Here is a 20,323-nt window from a genome sequence, read left to right on the forward strand (position 1 = left end):
AAAAAAAAAAAAAACAAGGAAATGACAAATTCAGGATAGTGGTTAGTTCTGGGGTAGAGGGAGGAAATACAGACTCTATGATTTTCAGAATGCTCTAGTTCTTATAAAAACATCTCAGCACAACAGGAAAGCCGAGTACCACATTTGGAAGGAGGCCCGCCACCCTGGCAGCGCTCAGCAGCAGGTGCCCTGTGGCCTTTCTTCTGACCTTCCACACGGGTTACCATGACCTTGGGCTCCTTTTGGACAGCCACAAATCCTCAGCAAATTCCCCACAATCCCACCAAATTCAAGTGCTTTCTTCCCATCTCTTCTGCAATTTGGCCAGTTCCTCTCCAGTGTGTAATGAATGATTTTTTTTTTTTAACTGATGACAAGAATAATCACTGTTAACTGTCACTCAGGTCTGGGATGTATCTCAGTGGTACAAGGTTTGCCTGGCATGTGCCAAGCCCTGGGTTCAAATCAGCATTGCAATCAATCAATAAATCCAGGGTGATCTTTAAAAATCTTTAGTTGGTATTTAGTTATTCTTCTTAGCTCTCTCAATGCCTTCCAAGCTATTATCCAAATTCTTAGTAACAATGTACACAGGCTGGGAAAGGGCAGAAGCTCACAACACGCCACTACAGATCACTCTCCAGAGCAATCTTGGGAAGAATTTGCAGTCAGCAAAGAATCCTATTAACTGTTCAATCTATTGACGTACCCTTGTTTACAATGAGACTTGGTCAAATACTATACAGAAATTGATACCCCTTAGTAATACTGATTAGTTATTAGAAATAACAATAGCACTTAATGAGCCCCAAAATAATTTTTAGCACAAACTATTTCAATGTTTCTCACCTTGGGTTCACAAAAGTAAAACCATACAGTTCTCATTAAAATGAAATCTGAGCCTCATAGGCCAGAAGCTGACTATGTACAGACCTAGAATAACATTAACTATTGAGTATAAAGGTACAGCAGATCGCACATTGCTTGGTGCTCCCCAAAATTCATTTTCTTCCCTAGCATAATACAACTGCAGTACCATCGGTTCTTTCAACAAGAAACAGCACCACGATCTCATGGGAAGAACAGAAGAGGAGCCTGTGGTAGTACAGCCAGTAACCAAAGAAAACATGGGAAATCCGGGGAGAGCATTAAAAATGTCTAAGAATGTATGCTGATATAACAGATACCTATAACACCATCGGGCACTTAGAATTCCCACTGTGTAATTACCTAGGTATCCAAGTGACTCTTAAGCTCTGTGAAATCACCAAAAACAATGCAATAAAATCCCTGAAAAACCTGTTTAGTTCGCTAACAGACAACACAAATAATAAACTATTTCCATGAACCGAGGTATGATCTAACAGAGTCACCATCAGTGAAACACAATTTAATGTTTTACTGCAGTCTGCTGTTTCCCAGGCTGTCTATATTAGGCTATGTAAGAACTGGTGCAGGGGCATGCATACATTATCTTTCAGGTGACTTCTAAAGAGGACTCTGGCAAGCAATGAAAAGAGCAAGTGCGTAACTCGCTTTGCTCCTTTGGTCTGCTTTGCTGTCGCCAGTGTTAACCCGGATTTAATGTAAGACTCTTTCTCCTTCTCATGGTCCAGCTTCTCCTGCCACAATCCCTAATCAGGTATACACAGACTTGAGATCTCTGACTCGGCATCATGTTTCCTGATGAAACAGGTAAGGAAGGAGAGGCAAAGCTAGGAAAGAAAACATCTTCATGAAATACAAAGAGCCCAGCAGCAGATGTGGGAAGGATTGCTGAGCACGGAGGAGGCTGGCTGATGGGAAGGCTGTCAGAAATAACTTTCCATACAAGAGCTGGACTCTCAGGTGCTCGTTCCCTAGGAAGACATCTGTGTTTGCTTCTTTACACTAAGTAGATCCTATGATATAAAAACACACAGTGGGGCCTTGGTTCACAAACTTATTTCCACATTTCTAGCTGCAAGAGAACTGCAAGCAAATATGCCAGAATCGTAGAAAGAAATAAGTTCGTGCACTGAGGCACCACTGTACAGTGTTGATATTCTGCCTGGAAACTCAGCTGCCAAAAGGGACGAAACTCAGTGTCACAGGCATAAACAGTTACCTAGAAAACTGCAATAAATGTTTGCTACAGAGACTGCTGATACACAGCACAGGTCTTTAGGGGTGCATTATCTCAGGACAACATATGGCTACTCTCCAACTGGAAACAAATCTTTTCAGTTAGTCCCCTCAGGATTTCAGTTTCAACTACGTGTGGATGTTTAAGCAAATAAAACTGTCTAGTGTAGCTTAGTGAGGATGGCTGTAAAGCTAGTGGTATTTTAATTGACTTTTTAGGTTTTGTTTCACTTTATTTATTTTGTCTTTTGAGACAGAGTCTTGCTATGCAGTCCAGGCTGGCTCTGCCTGGCCTTCCTGTTTCACGTATCACCCAGTAACTTTCCACCACGAAGCCAGAGGGTTTAACTCACTCATACCATGCCCACTTGGCCCGACACATGCACATCACACCCTTTCCAAACCACAGCTCTGAACTAAACTGAGGCTCGAAGTGACCTCATAAAGGCTACCAAACAGCCTTCTGCATCATGGGGACCTCTCCTTTCGTTCCTACCCCACATCTCTCCTTTTCTGATCCGTTCTCTAACAGTGAGACACAGGAGCAAACACACCGTCTGTGTAATCGTGCCCGTCTTTTGCTGTGCTGCACTCTGGGCCCCCTTCTACTGCTGCCATCCTGGGGCACCCCTTCTCCTTCATCTCCAGAATTCTTCTCACCCCGCTTTGAGCTGGACCTCAGTCCTAGGACAGAGGCAGCACACCGTTAACAGCCCCAATCACGCCACTCACTAGTTGTCGGGCCTTGAGGCTTTTCGTCTCTGTGCCTCAGTTTCCCATTATGGGGCAGGCAGACAGTACCCACCACACACTGCTGTCAAGTGCAGAGAAAGCACTACATAGGCGCCAGCTGTGATGACCCCAGAGAGGCCACATCTTCAAGACAGTACCTGTCAGAAGCATCATCAGCCCATGCTCACCCTCAACTGACAGCACACAGGAGCCAACTACTCACCCACTATGTCAAAGGCCCTGCTGCACTTCTACTGGCCCTAATGAGGAGCACGATGGTAGTTCAATCCTTGACTCTTTGTAACTGGCCTATTTCTCTTCTATAATTTGGAGAAAGATGACATTTAAGTGACCACTAGCCTTACCTTGTGGAGAGTAATGTGGCCTTTGTTTATGCACATGGTTGAGAAATGTTAAGATTTAATATATTAAAATGCCTATCTCCTATTAAGTAAGCTGCCATCTTAAACGTTTACTAATCCGACTCAATCTTTTTTTTTTTTTTTGGAGACAGAGTCTCACTTTATAGTTCAAACTGGCCCTGATCTCACTATGTAGCCCAGGCTGTCCTTGAACTCTCGGCAATCCTCCTGCCTCACCCTCCCAAGTGCTGGGATTACAGGCATGCACCATCATTCCCAGCTGCCATTTTAAACAAAAGCACATACCAGTTTAGATCAGCACTGCTCAAAAAGTGATTCCATAACACAGTGACGTCGTGTGCTGCTAAATATCTATAAAAGATAAATGCTAGCAGTATTTTTCTCTGAAAACGTATGGTATTAGTACTCCACAAAGTATCCAATGGGTAGGTAGTTTTTACCACGCAACAATTTACTGTTAGGACATGGTTCATCGAATCCAAGAATGCTGGGTATAGCACAAGGCCACCTGACCTACAGATATGTAACATGTAACGCGAGCAATGGGACACAGGGAGCACATCCAATAACCACAGCGCAACAAGCTGTGATCACTGCTTCCATCAGATAACTCTGGAAACACAGACTACGTTAGAAATCTGCAAATGTTCTATGGATAAATAGTGCAAACACTAGTGTAGACAAAACGCTAAACCCGAGATACAGATGCGTGCATGCACACACACACCTGACACGAAATGCTGAAACACTGTCTTACTAGAGAATTCACAAATGTAAGGTTACTGAAAACAATTAGCTGGAGAATACTACAGAATGTTTTTCCTTTTGTAATAGCAAAAGCCTCAGAAAAATTATTTGGAATGAGTATTATTCCTTAATTTTCTTACCCCCAGAGAAATCTCTACGTAACAGCACACGTATCAATTAGTCTGTGTATCAGAGAGGATACCGGCAGGACAAAAAGGACACAGACTGGATCTTTTTATAGTAGCAGTTCCAAGGACTTTACAAAGGAGTGAGCAGCAAGTAGTTCGGTACCCTTAGAGGCTGTGGCCTGTCAGAGTGCTGAAGGGACAAGAGAGGGGAACAGTTACTGGAACCCAGAGAGGGTAACTGTCACCAAGAGAAGCAATGACCTCGGGCAGGAGGGTGCGGGCACCTCCAGGAGCTTTAGAGGGAAGAATAAGGACAATACATAGCCCAAACCTGTTCTCTCATGACAAAACAGCTTTCCAGGTCCCTCTCACTGCCGGCCTACTCCAAAGCCAGAGGGAGCATGTCCATGTCATTCATAAAATCAGGTTTCCAGGGCAACCAGAACAAGGTAAAGAAGGTGGAGGAGGGCTGGCAGGGTCAACAAGCCTTTACTGTGCATTTTGTTTTATCTTCCTTCTTTTCTTTACCCTCCTTCTCTTCCTTATGACAAGAATGTCTAACAGATGTTTGGAAATGACTGAAAAACAGTTTCTAAGTAATCTAGAGCTTCCTAACATCTGTGTAAAAGAAGCTTTCATATCTGGACCAAAAAAGTCCTATCTGTATTTTGGTACAGTGAATCAAAGTCCTTGAAGCTACGACCACCAACTCAAATCTAACCCCAGACCTGAAGTGAGCTAATAAGCTATACAACTTTCCTTTCATCCACATGGTGATAAAACCCTGTGGTGTCTTAACACTTCAAACAACTTTCAGTTTAAATCTACAGAGGTTTGCATAAAAACCCAAAGATGAAACCATACCTGCTGAGATAGTCTCCTGAATCGTTTTCTCACATTTCATGAAATGGGAATTACACCAGCATCTCAAATAAAAAGTAACGATTATTGCACATGTTCCAAGTTTGCCTTTACACGATGTCCAAGAAGAAGCAAAACTAAAGAGTGATGACACATCAGAACAGAGGTCACTTCTGAGGGGAGGAAGAGCGCTGGGCTTCGAACAGACGTGAGGGAAGCTGCTGGGTGCCACAGGAATATTCTATTGTTTTTGTTTGTTTTTGGTTTTTTGGTACCAAGGATCGAACTCGGGTCCTTGTGCTTGCAAGGGCAGGCGGCAGAACCACTGAGCTAAATTCCAGGCCCTGCAGAACATTCTAGATCTAGATCTCGCCTTATAGCTTGGTGTATGTCGCACATAACAAGAATCATGGGCTGTATGGCTAAGGTTAGTAGTACACGTCAAGCATTAAAGTACTGATTATTTTATTTGCGCTTGCGAGGCAGGAGCATTGCCACTGCTACTGAGCTAAATCCCCAGCCCTATACTTCAATTTTAAAAGAAATACTCAGTTAAATGAGTTTTACAATGATTCCTTAGCAAGTATCTTAGTGCAGAAGGCTTAAGTTTACAGTCACCACGACTCAGAAAACTGTGGTCCACAGGATCACAAATTGGCCTTTTGCTCATCCTCACACAAAATTTGTTTTTTAAAATCTTGTGCATTTTCAAAGTAAGGGAGCATATTTTTTTTTAAAAAAGCCAAGAGTACACCTTCTCATAAAAATAAAATCACTGTCTAAAACACCACAACTAAATTCCTGCCCCATGACAATAAAGCGGCTCTAACAGAGAGGGTAAGCATCAAACGGCACCTCACACTGCACTTGCACAGTGCTACAAAGGCACTGAGGTCACTAAAGCTCTGCCACGTGTCACTATCGTGGGTCCACTATTAGTGCTCGCGATGCCCCCAACAAGCAAGCTCTGAGGCCCTGTCTGCAGCCCACCCATGAGTGGTCACTGGATCCAGCCTGCTGTCTTCCAGAAAATGCATCTAACAGAGGAATTCATACACACTACGAACTGGCCATGGTGGAGATGTGGTCCATGAGAAAATGTGTTCTACTGCTAAAACCAAGTAACGATTTTCATCTTCAACTAAAAGCTTTTGCCTTTAACACAGACACTGGTGGCTATTAACAAATGGAAATGAGCTTGAATCTGCACAAGTGTATTTGAACGCTAGTCTACAAGTGGCTTTGGGAAGACAGGATGAAATATTTCAAATGCTAGTGCTTGTGAACAAGACATAAAGCATGACACAAAAAAAATTAACATTCGGCACTTGGAGCTGAAATACAAACAAGATAATTCATGAATATGGTAATGACTGTTCTCGGGCATAAAATGCAAAAGTACTTAATGCATTTTAAGTGAACTTTAAATCTGAAGTAAACTTCCAGAGTATCATCTTCAAATTTTAAAACTACCATCCAACAAAAGTCATTGTGCAGACACGATCTGGGATTTATGACAAGCCAGCAAAGTTAGATTATAGTTGTTTTCGTTTCATTCACCACATTTTCAGAAGTTTTGCCCAACAACAGTACTAACCAGTTTATGTGAGACATGTACAATGTTAACAAAATAACTACAAACGTTTTAGACTTGGCCATGTAATTACAAGTCCTGCTACTGCTCCATAAAGCGCCATCTTTACTCGCCATACCTTTCAGTGTGGCAGAGCCTGGATCCCCACTGAAAGTAGTGGGACTTAGGAAACTCTTTACTGGATGGACTAAGGAAACTTAGGTTACTCTTTACTGAACTCCCAAACTGTGTATTCTTTTAAAAAGCAAACTGCAGTAATTTTATTTCTGTGCTAGGACAATCAAAGTGGAACACTTCACCCTGTCTTCCATCTCAAAGAAGTCAAAGGACTGCTACTGAATGTGTCTTACATACAAGTGTGTATCAAGAGTGCACTTTGACTCTACTGTGCTGTGTCCCACTCAGCAGTCCTGCACAGCAGTGCTCCTTTACCTGCAGGTTTAATTTTATGATAAAAACCTACCACACACAGGGCTCAGTACTCCCAGATCTCAGGCATCCGCCAGGCGTCTTGAAACAGACCTCCACAGAGGTGGGGAGCTACTGCAACTCTGATCTCACTCTCAAGGAATGTATGGCAAATCCTGTCCCTCCAAACTACTTACCTGAATATATTTCCGCTGAGTTTCATCATTTAATACATGTGCAACATGCTTGGAAAAAATCTTTTCCCTGCCAGTTCTGGCATGGATACCAACCATGGTGACTCCAATAGGCCAGGGAGCATTTCCAATGGCCATCTGAAGGTAAGCGTCATTCGCCTGAAAGGAAAGTATGAGAGATCAGAAAAACAAAGAAATATTGTGTTAGTCTGAAGTTTTACGACAGTTCTTAACCCCTCTTGGGCATTCTGGAAATACTACGCTCCTGTCATCCAAAGACATTAAAATACGAAGTGACTGCCCTGCTTGGGACCCACAAATGCCCATGGGAAAACAGAAACCACAGCAAAGCTATGAGTAAGAGACAAGTACCCTTCAAAGCCTTGTACAGTGGAAACTAATAGAGTTCTGATCTGGAATTAGCAGGTAGCTCATCTGATGCGCTGACAGAAGCCCCAGGGGGATCCTGAGACCCAGTCTTCTCCACAGGTGGCCCACACACGGCAGAGGCTAACTGGCTTATCAGCATCCAGCCTGAAATCACAGCGCTCTGCACGGCGCTGCAGGCCTTTGGCAGCAGCAGGGACTCGTGTGCTGGGACCAAGTGGGGTTCAGAGCAGAGAGCAAACAGAGGCTCGATGCTGTGCAGGAAGGGGTCCAACAGCGAAGGGGACAGGGTCCACTTTTCACTGTGGCCCCCAACCACCCACTTGCCAAGCCTTAACATATAGGTTACAGCAGGTGAAGACAAAAACCAGTGAAATAAATGGCCTTTTTTCTAAAGCAAGTCCAGCTAGCTATGAGGAAGGCAGAGAAAAGAACAGGAAGCAAGTAAATTCTAAGACTCCCAGGGCTTCAGTGCAAGCCTCAAACATTTCAATTTCAAAAACCAAACACCTATATGTGACTGATATGCAGAGCTGATTTCAAAAGTTAAGCTCTATGGACAGGTTAACTGGGAGATTGTTTTCTACCCTAAAGATACGTTTGAACTTGCTCTGCTCAACAGAACAGATATAGGATTTATATCACTGATTCTCGTGGGCCAATACTGTTTTCCTAAAATCCCAAAGAGATCCAAACACTTTATTAAAGGTCACTGGTCATTTCTGTGGTTTACACAAAAGCTTTCACTTGGTTAGGATACGTGATCACTGAAAAGTAACAAGAGGAACCACACCCACTTACTCTAGCAGGCAGGGATGGTGACTGAACCCACCCACTCCAGAGCAGTGACAGAACTGGGCAGCTGACAGAAACTAGGAATGCACTCTGTAACTGGAAAACAAGTGTATTCTCCGAGAGAACTGGATCTTACAATAGGTAAGGCTGTTACTCTCTGAGCCTAATGCTCTAGCAAAGAGCCATCCAGTCACCAGCCTCTACCAGGGCTCTGGCCGCTTGGCACACATCCAAAAGCCCCTCCTCAAACTCGACCACAGCTCTGCACCCTCTTCATCCCCTCTACCAGAGGAGTGCCTGCTGCCCATCCAAGTCCTCCACAGGCCACACTCACCCAGCTGCTCCCACTGCTGCCCTTTCAGACCTTCTACAAGCAGAGAAGCTGCAGAGCAGGACAGCGCCCCACAGGGGTCTGCCAGTGCCGCAGAGATGGAGAGGGGCCCTGGCCACTGCGCCAGACACGCCCACGTGCAGCTGTATTACTATCACTTGGAAACCAATCTATACAACATTGTTTCTATGGGAGCTTATTTTAACCCATAACTAACCTTTATAAACTTCGAAATTCAATCCCATTCATAAAGAACACTCCTTCCATACAGCTTGTGCTCTGAAGAACCTTTCACCCTACTTTAAAAATGACCAAGAAGATACAGTTGTAGATTCTCCCAACCCAAATAGCATTACATTATGCACATAACCTAGGTATGCTCATAATAACGTCAATGACAGCATAATTTAAAACATACCTTCACATATTCTCTCTGCAACATGAATTTAATAATATCTGTTATTGATTCTTTAATATCAGCAGGAAGATTCTGGAAAAGAAAAAAAGCGTAACAAATTTCAGTAGCTACTATGTGAGGTGAAAAATAAATGTCATTTATTCTATATCTACATATTCTAATTTGCAAAACTAGTTAATAAAACCATGTTCTGGAAACCTCACCCGTTTGCGGAGCTTTCTGAAAAGCGGTCTGAGGTAGGACTCAGTCTGCTTCTGCGTAGCGCTGTTGAGTTTACCCTGCACACTGCGTTTCACATAATCTTCTCTGGCATTCAATTCTTTAGCCCAAACGCCAAGCAGGAACTGTTGAGAGAGAATGGGTACATTGAGACTGCACCGCCACCCAGTGGTGCAGTAAGTTCAAAGTTAATATTTACCAAGCCACAAACTCCCCTAGTCTGTGTATCACCTTCAGGGCTCAAGGTAATTAATCTACTTACTAAAAAAAAAATACTATCAAATAACTATCTGAAATAAACTTTCACTTTTTTTTAACTTTTGCCTGCTAAATTCAACCAATGTAGATCTATCATCCATGGTATATCATCTTTTTCTTTTTGGTACAGGAGATCAAACTCGGGCCCTTGCGCTTGCACGGCAGGCAGCGGAACCGTTGAGGCAAATCCCCAGCCCTCCACAGTATATCATATTCACCTGCATAGTTCATCAGTCTCCCACATATATCACACCATTTAGACTCTCTACTTATGCAGTATAGACAATAATTCAATTATTTCCACAGTCACCTGACTGGTGGAGAACAAAGGAAAAACAGGCATAAAAATAAAATAGACTATGACCTATTCCTTCCCTCCTTAACCCACCCCCAGAAAACCCTTCTCCAGCCTGTGGCATCCAAGTGTCTAAGCGACATCTATCAGTTCCCATCTCACCTACACAGGAGAGCTGTCACTCAGAGATGAAGACTGTCCCTGTCTCAGTCCATGCTGTCAATTTATTTTAGAATCCTAATGACTAAAATGGAAATGCAAGTAAAAGCATTCCCTGCATTTAAGTCTTAGTCTGAGCTCGCGTTGTAAGTAATCCTCAAAGTGCACCTGGGAACTGCTCAACTCAAGACCACGAAAGACAGGAATGCTTGGTACTCAAGACGGAATTAGCAAACCACAGCAAAGCAGGAAGCCAGGCATAGAACTGAAGACAGGGACAGTGTCCCAAGGTGACAGATGTATTTCCCTACGCACTACCAATGCCCTTCCCTTTCTCCCTTTCCTTCCTTTCCCTCCCTCATCCAAGCTTGTGCTGCACATCTTCCCAAAGTGTTTTCCAAAATAAAGCAACACTTCCAAACTCGTTTATTCAGCTGGAGGGATTCATTCCTCCATGTTCAATGAATCAGCTTTCAAGAAAACAGCCTTGAAAATATATACATTTTCTTTCACTAACCACTACATAGAAATGCATAGCCATATCCCAAAGTATATACACCAACATTTATTGAGAAGTCCCTCTCCGACCTTAAACATCTATCTGATGATCCAAAAACACGAGACACACTTTCAAGCATTCAAAACGCCTCCCCTCCCCTGGTGGAGGATACAGACCTTCAGGAATTTGGTGATGATATCCATGTCCTGGTGATCATCGCCCTGCCCCAAGGACTCTCCCAGAGCCTGAGGAAAAGGGACATCATCAGTCCACTCACTACAGAGTACAGCTGAACACGTGCAAACACCAAACACATAGGCACAAGCAGCACTAGACCATACAGAGCTTTGTCAAAGGCAGCGTTCAATTTTAAACACCTGCTACAACTTCTACACATGTTAAAACCCAAACACTGATTTGCCACTTATATTCAGAAGGCATGTTGTCTTTTATACATCTAAAGACACAGGAGGAAGTAAGGACAATGGCCACTACTGGACATGAAATTTCTTGTGGGAGAAACAAAACTGCTCTAAAATTAGACTATAATGACTGTTACACCACCCTGTAGATAGACCAAAAAACCACTGAACTGTATACCTTAAATGGATAAATTGCATAGTATGTGAGTATCTCAATAAAGCTGTTTTTAAAAAAGTAAGAAAGAAAAGGAAAGACGGAAGAGAGGACTGGTCTAACAACTGGTTAATCAAACCAGTTACTTCAGTGAAATGCAGGGACCACCTGAGACCGGTGATGCAACTATGATCTCACTCTTCAGACTGCTACATGTGCAAGAACCATAAACTACAGGAGAGAAAAATAACAGCTTATCTTTTATGAAGCATTCAAAAACTTTAAGCCATATTTTTCTATGTGCTACTTACATAACACTACTTTTCAATTAAGATTACACATATCATCCCACACTCAACAGTGGTAAAATTAAAGACAGATATTGCCAAGCGTTGGCAGGGTATAAGGGTATAAGTCCCCCACAAACTGTTGCTGGGGTGTGAGTAGGGACAGCTATGGCAGACAGCATCTTGGCAATACCTGACAAGTTAAATACACAGGCATAAATCCCAAATCCTACTGTTTCAGTCCACAGCGCTTTTGTAAGACTGTTCATCACAAAGCTGATTGCGGTCAATATTGAGCTAGGAACAATCCAACTGTCCATCATGATGGGGGAACAAAAAGTAAAATACAGCGAATGTTATAATCTTTAGCAACTGAGAAAGCAAAGCATTAAATATATCTAAAGCATCAAGGATGGATCTTAAAAGCAGAATAAAGTAAAATAAAAAAGTAAAAAGTAAAAAAATAAAGAATAGAAACCCAAAATATGAATAAAAAATAAAAGACAGATAACAGGAAGTAGGGAGACAGATCTTTCTCAAAGGGGAAGGAGTCAGGAGATGGAGGGAGGGGCCGGGCAAGGGGATGAAAACAGGAACTAAGATGTGCTGTGTATGTGTAGCAGGCCCACACAAGGAGCGTGAACACGATGCACCATACACACATGTGCTAATAAAGAATATCACAACACAATATTCCTTGCGTAAATCAAAGGTCTATGCACATACTATACTGGAGCCTTCACAAAAATACCAGCAAATAAAAGGATGCTCGTCAAACATCACAACGGCTACTTCTGAAGGCAAGAGTGGGGGACTACAAACAGAGCGAGAGAAATAACAAAGGCAAGCAGGCAGGCACAGGACAGGGGCCTTGGCACCAGCCCCAGAGGGTAACACACACTGCAGTGAGTGCTCCAGGAAAGGGGTGACGAGACACAGGGCGTGTGTGTGTGTGCGTGTGCATGTGCACGGGGATCACCTCTAACTCTTCAATCGTGGTGTTTTCTTCATGGACTTTCAAGTCATTCTGTGTGTCTTCCTCTCCAGGTTCCTGACCACCCACAATTTCATTGAGGTACTGCTGATCGATCTTGTCCAAAGCTGCTTTCAGATCATTCCTCAAGCCCTAGGAGAGGTTAGAGGGAAAGGACATCTACTATGACATTATATTTTGGTTTTCCTTAATGAGAATTATATTTCATTTTTCTCTCCTTAAGAAGTTAAGAACTTGGCAAAACTAGGGATCCAAGTAGTGAGTCTGATTATAGTCATCACTGCCCGCTGCAAGTCAGCTCCTGCAATCTATCTAACCTAGGAGAACGTACGAACAATGCCAGCAGATGGACAGGAAATAAAAAGACCCACCCAAGCAACAATCGAGTAAGTATCTTCACCCACACTGGAACTCTCCAACGAGGCTTCTGGGAAGGGGACTGCCCCCATCAGAGACCCCAAACCATTTCCCAGCTCAACTAAAATGTCCAGCCTGTTTCAACTACCCCAAGCCCCATAAGCAGTCACAAGCATCCATGGAATAAGCTGGTGTCTCTCTGTGTGCTCGCCATGGCATCTCCAACAACCTGGCAAATTCCACATCCCACGCATTTCCACCACATGCACAAAGATCAGCCGTGAGGGGGAAGAGACGCACAGGGCTGTGCAATGGCTTCAGCTCTGTGGCCGGTGTGAAGGTCACCGAGCTCAGTTCCTCAGGACTCTCCAGCTCTCGGACAATACCCTCACCCCTGCATGCCTCACATGAATAGTGCCACCTATGGTACAGTGCACAGTTCTCAGAAGAATGCTGTGTTTTTAAAATTTCACTCCATCTTTACTGTATATTAGGACTGCTTCAAAAGGCTTGCAAATATCACATCATTTAAAGGTGTTAATAAGTGTACAGTGCATGTTCAGAAGTCACTGAAGCAGTCAGCATTCAATAGGCATGAACTCAACATTATTGTATTAAAAGCATCTGAACCCTTCTCCATTGTTGGCAGGAGTGCAGACTGGTGCAACCACTGTGGAAATCAATACGGAGATACCTCAAAGAACTAGGACTAGAGGTCCTATTTGACCCAGCTATTCCTCTGCTGGGTACCTTCCCAAAAGAATTAAAAGCACCATAACACAGTCATATACGTGCACCCATGTCTATAGCGGCACACCTTGTAATAGACAAAACTTAGAAACAGCCCAAGGGCCTATCAACCGGAGACTGGATAAAGATGTGGCTTTTCTATAAAGTGGAGTACTACTCATCCATAAAGAATGAGACACTACAGACATGTATAGGAAAATGGATGCATATTGAGGCCACACTCACCAGTGAAATAAATAGGACACACATGTATAAATATTGAATAGTTTCTCTGGTGTGAAAAGCTAAAAGTGTAAATAAGGTTCAAATTGTATAAGTGATAACGTGTAATAGGAAAAAAAGGGCTAAAGGAGTAAGGGAAGTAGGAGGGGTAAGGGAAAGGAAAGAAGGGAGAAAAAATATGAGAAAAGGGAAAAATGGAAACAAAGTCTTTGTAAATAAGGAAGGGGAGAGAGGGTAAAGGGAGTGCACGGAAATGGGGAAAAATAATAATTAAGATACATCATTTATCAAAATTTAAAAACTGCCCAGCAAAAGATTCTATTAAGAGAATAATCCACAAACTAAAACACTCACAAAATAGATCTGTATACCTGACAGAGGGCATAATTTAGAATAAAGAACTTCTACAACCATTAAAAAGTTAACAGTCCAATTAATATATGAAGCAATCTGTGGTACATTCATGTAACTGAGTACCACAGGGTGATAAAAAGGAAACCAGTGATGCCTGCAATCGCGTGGATGGAACTAAACTACGTCGTGTTGCGTTGGACAGAAGAAGCCACACAAGGGCCGAACACGTCCCAAGAAATACCAGAACCAGCCAGGTTAAGCGGACTGGCTGAGAAGGGCCACTAGGGGGCTTTCTGAGGAAATGAGAACTTTCTGTTTCGTGAGAATGGTAGGGTTCTATGAATGCATTTATTTGTCAAAATTTACTGAATTGTATGATTAAGATATGTACTTTTTTCTTACAGAAATCTTAACTTCAGCAGCGGTAACCATTTTTCCCTGTAATAATGCCATCCGTCAAACTCCAAACTCTTCTAGTTTATGCGAGACCATGTATTTTTCTAGTTCTGGCTTGACTTCTTACCTTGTTAACTTCTGGTGTGAGGATTTCTATTTTTCTTAATCGTTGAAAAGCATCATAATCAGTTTCTCCAAACAGTCTGATTGGTTCTCCTCTTTCTCTCAATCTTCTGATTACCTATAAAGAGAAACAAATGCCCAATAAATTATTTAATTTTTGAAGAGGAAAAAAAACTGAACATCTTAAAACAGTTTGCATATTTTACCTTAGAATTGAAACATGAGTTTAAAAGAACTGATTTTTCACATTCATCTTCTAAGAGAAATCTAAAATCCTTCAAACATTTGAATCACTTCAATTAGACTACATGAAGATGTGTAATGAAAAATAGTTAAGTCTATTCTGACTCAGATGTCACTGTTAAAACTTTATGACCGAGTAGCTGTTTTCACTGAAAGTGGCACAGATCTGCGACTCAAAGCTACAGCAAGCCCCTCACACAAGCCATGTACATTTTTGTAAGACACAGATGAGCACATCAAGCCTTGCAAGGACATAAGAACAGGGTTCTCCTTCTACATGACTGCAATGGCTCGATCTCATTTAAAACAGCAGAGATCTTTATATATTCTAGGTAATCGTCCTTTGTCTGAGGAGCAGCTGGTAAAAATTTTTTCCCACATTGTAGGTTGTCTCTTAGCTTGGTTGATGGTTTCTTTTGCAGTACAGAAGCTTTTTAATAAGATGAGATCCCAGTTTTGATTCATTCTGCTAGTTCCCATGCTACTGAGGATTTGTTCATAAAGTCTTTTCCTATGCCAATGTCTTCAAAAGTTCTAACTTATATTCCAGCAAGTTTAGTGTTTCTGTTTTAATATTTAGATCTTTAATCCACTTGGATTTTAATTTAGTGCATGGTGAAAGATAAGGGTCTAGTTTTAATCTTTGGCAAGTTGAGATCCAGTTTTTCCAACACCATTTATTAAAGAGGCTATCTTTCCTCCAGTGGGGATGGTCAGCTCCTTTGTCAAAGATGATGTAGCTGAGTGCATTTGGAGTTGTTTTTGTGTCTTCCAATCTGTTCCACTGATCCTCAGGTCTGTTTTTTTTTCCAGTACCATGCTGTTTTTATCACAGTGGCTTTGCAGTATAGTTTCAAATTGGGAATTGTTATACCCACTGCCATGTCTCTGTTGCCTAGGATGGCTTTTGCTATTCTAGGTCTTTTCTGGTTCCAAATGAATTTTTGGATTCTTTTTTCTAGTTCTGTGAAATAAAGTGTTGGAATTTCAATTGGCATTGCATTGAATCTGTATAACTCAAAACAATCAGCCCCCCCAAATATAAGGACCCCATTCAAAAATGGGCATCTGAAATGAACACACATTTCTCAGACAAAGAAGTAAAAGCAGCAAGTAAATATATGAAAAAATGTTCCACATCACTGGTCATTCGAGAGATGCAGATGAAAACAACACTGAGATTCCACCTCACCCTACAAAGAATGGCTGCTATCAAGAAATCACACAATAACAAATGTTGGCAGGGTTGTGGGGAGAAAGGAACCCTTCTCCATTGTTGGTGGGAGTGCAGACTGGTGCAACCACTATGGAAATCAATATGGAGATACCTCAAAGAGCTGGGACTAGAGGTTCCATTTGACCCAGCCATCCCTCTGCTGGGTATCATTCCAAAAGAATTAAAAGAATCACATCACAGTGATATATGCACACCTATGTTTATAGGGGCACAGTTTATAATAGCTAAAACTTGGAAACAGCCCACTTGCCCATCAGTTGGAGACTGGATAAAGAAGATGTGGTTTTTCTATAAAATGGAGTAATACTCAGCCATAAAGAATGAGAAGCTAGAGTCATTCATAGGAAAATGGATACACATTGAGGATATACTCCTAAGTGAAATAAATAAGTCACGTGTAAATACTGAATAGTTTCTCTGGTGTGAAAAACTATAATGGTACATAAGATCCTAATGATATAATTGACAATGTGAAATAGGAAGAAAAGGGCTAAATGTGTAGGGGAAGTGGGAAGGGCAGGGGAAAGGTAATAAGGGAAAAGAAAAAAAACATGAAAAAATGGAAACAAAGTATTTGTCAATAGGGAAGGGAGGAGGGGGTGAAGGGAGGGCAGGGATAAGGGGAAAAATGAGAGCAAGACCTGTCATGTAAAGGTACAAGATCCCAATGATGAATGTAACTGTACTGTATACCTAAAATGTACCAATAAACTCAATGAGGAAAAAATAAATTAAAAAAAAGTAAAACAGCAGAGAGAGAAAACAGCGACCCCTCAGGCCGACACGTGGTTTCAGGGGAACAAACGCTCGTCCTGAAATGGTGACGCTAAGTCAGTTCCGCTCGGCTTTCCGCACCGCTCCACACACAGATTCGCTTGTCAGGACCACATCTAAGTCGGGTCCTTCGGCCGCCTGTTTAGGGACACACAGGACTGACGACGCTGAGTGGCGCAAGGACAAGTGTTTCAAAGCAGGACCGTGAACTTGGGTGACGAGCAGCAGGCACTGCAGCAGCACAGTGCAACCCAAACCTCAGTCCCGGAAGAGAGAGGGGGTCAGAGAGGTGGGCATCTGCAAGGCTCAAAGTGCGGCCTTGATTGTGGGACCTGGGTGAAGGCCACGTCATTACCCATTATATTGCAGTATGTGATACACTTTATGTGTACATGGTATATTCACTTTAAAGAGAAACAAAAATATAATTATGAAAATTAAGGCTGAACCGAATTTTTAAAAAATAAGAACTTCAATCCGGAAGGTCCATCCCCTTGGATTAATAGTGGCTTGGGATTAAGAAATATAAGAGGTCCTCTAGTACTATCTCTAATCAATGTAGAAATGACCTCAAAATGTCGCTGTCAGGTTCCTGTCTGCTAGGTTGGTTTTGGGGTTTTTTTTTTTTTGGTACCAGGAATTGAACTCAGGACCTTGTGCCTGCCAGGCAGGTGTGGCACCACTGAGCGACAACCCTGTCTACTAATTAACAGATACCACATATATTCATAAAAACCCATCCCAGTTTTACACAGGTCCATGCTGCTTTTCAGCGGTGAGATCCACCTCCCTGGGATTTCTGCTCTTCTCCCCTTCCACTGTGCATCTCCACAGAGAACACTCAATGCTTTACCACAATAAGGGCTATCTTCAGTGGGCTTTTTTGTTTGTTTTTTGGTTTTTTGAGACAGGGTCTCACTATGTAGTTGAGACTGACCTGGAACTCACTATGCAGCCCAGGCTGGTCTCGAACTCACAGTGATCCTCCTGCCTCAGCCTCCCAAATGGTGATATTACAGGTGTGCGCCACCATGCCTGGCTTCAGTGGGCTTTTAATAAAGCATCTCTACAATTTTTCTCAAGCTAAGTTTTCCAAATTCCTTCACTTAATTTCCTCTGAAAGGTTTCTCGTTGTGCAACATCCAACCTGAAAACGTGGAACACAGAGCCAAAAAGTAATACTGCAAGTGTGTTAATATGTGAGAGTGCAAAGGCCCAGTCTTCTGATCTACATGCTGTACTTCTAGTGCTAACATTCACCCTACCCACAAGCAGGCATGTATACAACACGCACAGGCCATGCTCAGGACTGGCTCACAGACTACGGCTGATTCACTGCCAGGCAATCAAACACTGAAAGAACCGAGACAGGGAGGGAGGGAGGATTTGTGCAGCTCGTACCTCAAAATACTGCTCAAAGTTAGAAGCTATTGGGCCAGGGATTAGCTCGGCGGTACTGTGCCTGCCTCACAAGTGCAAGGTCCTGAGTTTGATCCCTGGTAAAACAAAAAAAAATTGAAGCTACTAATATAGCACCTTAAACTGAGCTCTGAGAAAGATGCAGCGCTTTCCCATGTACCAGTTTAATGGCTAGTTCTCATCTATGTGGGATTACTGGAAAGGGGTTCAGCTTTAAAGCAAGATAATAAATATCTGAAACTCAAAATAGTGCAAGAATTCTATTATTCTAATTTTTAAATACAGAAGCAGATACTAAAAACAGGTGACACAGAAAGCGAAAGAGTCATAAGTGAAAACTTACACCTTCAAGTCTTCTGGGGGGGAACCACACCCTATCCACCTTCCAGGTTATCCAGTAACAATGACTCACACCATACTGAACTCACAAGACCAACTTCTTAAAACTATTCTGCCTCTTAATCCAAACTTTACAATGTTTAAAGACAGGTATATAATGCAAATTCTAATAGATGAAGTTTTTTTCCTAATACAAGGATTTTAATAAAATTCTAAAATGAGTGACATGAGATTTTAAATTTATCTAATTTTGCAATTAATGCATGTTCATTTTAGATATGAAATTAATCAAAACATAAAGAAAAACCATGCAAAGAAAGAGTTCATAAAGGCAGGGGGAAACACTAACATATTTTCAACACCTCGGGTTTGGTCAGATGTTTAAAGCATGGCATCCAAGACCAAACACAGGACAAGGATGATGGTCAATAGGATCATGGAAAAACACAACACACACATCAGAAAAAAAGGGCAGACTGGTAAAATACACACATCGGAAATAGCTGTTACAAATCAATACAAGGGCCAATATCACAACAGAATGATAGCTGGCCACAAAGAGACACTAATGACCACTGAACACACAAAACCATATTCAATTCTAGCAACCATTAAGAGAAAGTTGCAAGTTAGAATCAAGTTCCTTTTTCAGAGATCAGTGTGGCAAAAATTTTAAATACTGCTTTCAGAATGGCAAAAGCTAAAACACAGAGCTAACAGTCTGTACGAAAACGGGGCCTTTCTGAACTTAGAGCTTCTCTGAAGGGCAACTTGACCATGATCAATAGTTAAAGGGACACACTCCTTGACCAGAATGAATGAACTGAATTACAGCCTGACTGTGACACTGGTTAGGCAGACACTCGACTGCTTAGCCATACCCCACCCCTTTTCAACTTTATTTTTGAGACAAGATTTCACTAAATTGCTCAGACTAACCTCAAACTTGCAATCCTCCTGCCTCAGCCTCCTGAGGGGCTGGGATTACCAGTGTGCCCAGCCACCAGAAATACTTTTTCCTATGAAATTGTCTCACTAACAAACTCAGACAAATACATCAAGATACATGTAAAAGGATGTTCACTGCAGCATTAGTTGTAACAATAAGCAATGTAGGGGAGACATCCATCAATAGAGAGTTAACTTAATAAGTCACAACACACAATGAAAGCAGTTCTACGTGGAAAATTCATAACATTGAATGCCCACACTAGGAAAACAGATCCTATGAAAGTCTCACTAACAAACTCAGACAAATACATCAAGATACATGTAAAAGGATGTTCACTGCAGCATTAGTTGTAACAATAAGCAATGTAGGGGAGACATCCATCAATAGAGAGTTAACTTAATAAGTCACAACACACAATGTGAGCAGTTCTACGTGGAAAATTCATAACATTGAATGCCCACACTAGGAAAACAGAGCGGGCTCAAATAAACAACTTAACGATGAAACTTAGACTCCTAGAAAAACAAGAGCAAGAAAAACCCAAAGCTCGAACAAGAGAGGAAATTATAAAGATCCGAGCAGAAATCAATGCAATTGAAATTAAGAAAACGATACAAAAAATAAATGAAACAAAGAGCTGGTTTTTTGAAAGAATAAATAAAATTGACAAACCCTTAGCTAATCTTATCAAAAAAAGGAAAGAAAAGGCTCAGATCCATGCAATTAGGAATGAAAAAGGCGAAGTCACAACAGATCCGAAAGAAATCC

The 20,323-nt window shown here is 41.9% G+C and overlaps 1 protein-coding gene across 1 annotated transcript in view; it reads right to left on the minus strand.

Moving 5' to 3' along the window:
• The window catches only part of Prpf18 (pre-mRNA processing factor 18), a 29,146-nt gene that overhangs the window by 1,668 nt on the left and 7,155 nt on the right, over positions 1-20,323 (minus strand). The window contains exons 5-10 of the mRNA XM_010641979.2: positions 14,596-14,709; positions 12,375-12,521; positions 10,709-10,777; positions 9,306-9,446; positions 9,103-9,174; positions 7,175-7,330 (exon numbers count right to left, since the gene is read on the minus strand). Of these exons, the coding sequence (XP_010640281.2) occupies positions 7,175-7,330; positions 9,103-9,174; positions 9,306-9,446; positions 10,709-10,777; positions 12,375-12,521; positions 14,596-14,709 (699 nt within the window). The remainder of the gene's footprint in view (positions 1-7,174; positions 7,331-9,102; positions 9,175-9,305; positions 9,447-10,708; positions 10,778-12,374; positions 12,522-14,595; positions 14,710-20,323) is intronic.

The sequence above is a fragment of the Fukomys damarensis genome, unplaced genomic scaffold (assembly GCF_012274545.1).
Source record: "Fukomys damarensis isolate Sample0158 unplaced genomic scaffold, DMR_v1.0_HiC HiC_scaffold_19, whole genome shotgun sequence".
NCBI classification, from domain to species: Eukaryota; Metazoa; Chordata; class Mammalia; order Rodentia; family Bathyergidae; genus Fukomys; species Fukomys damarensis.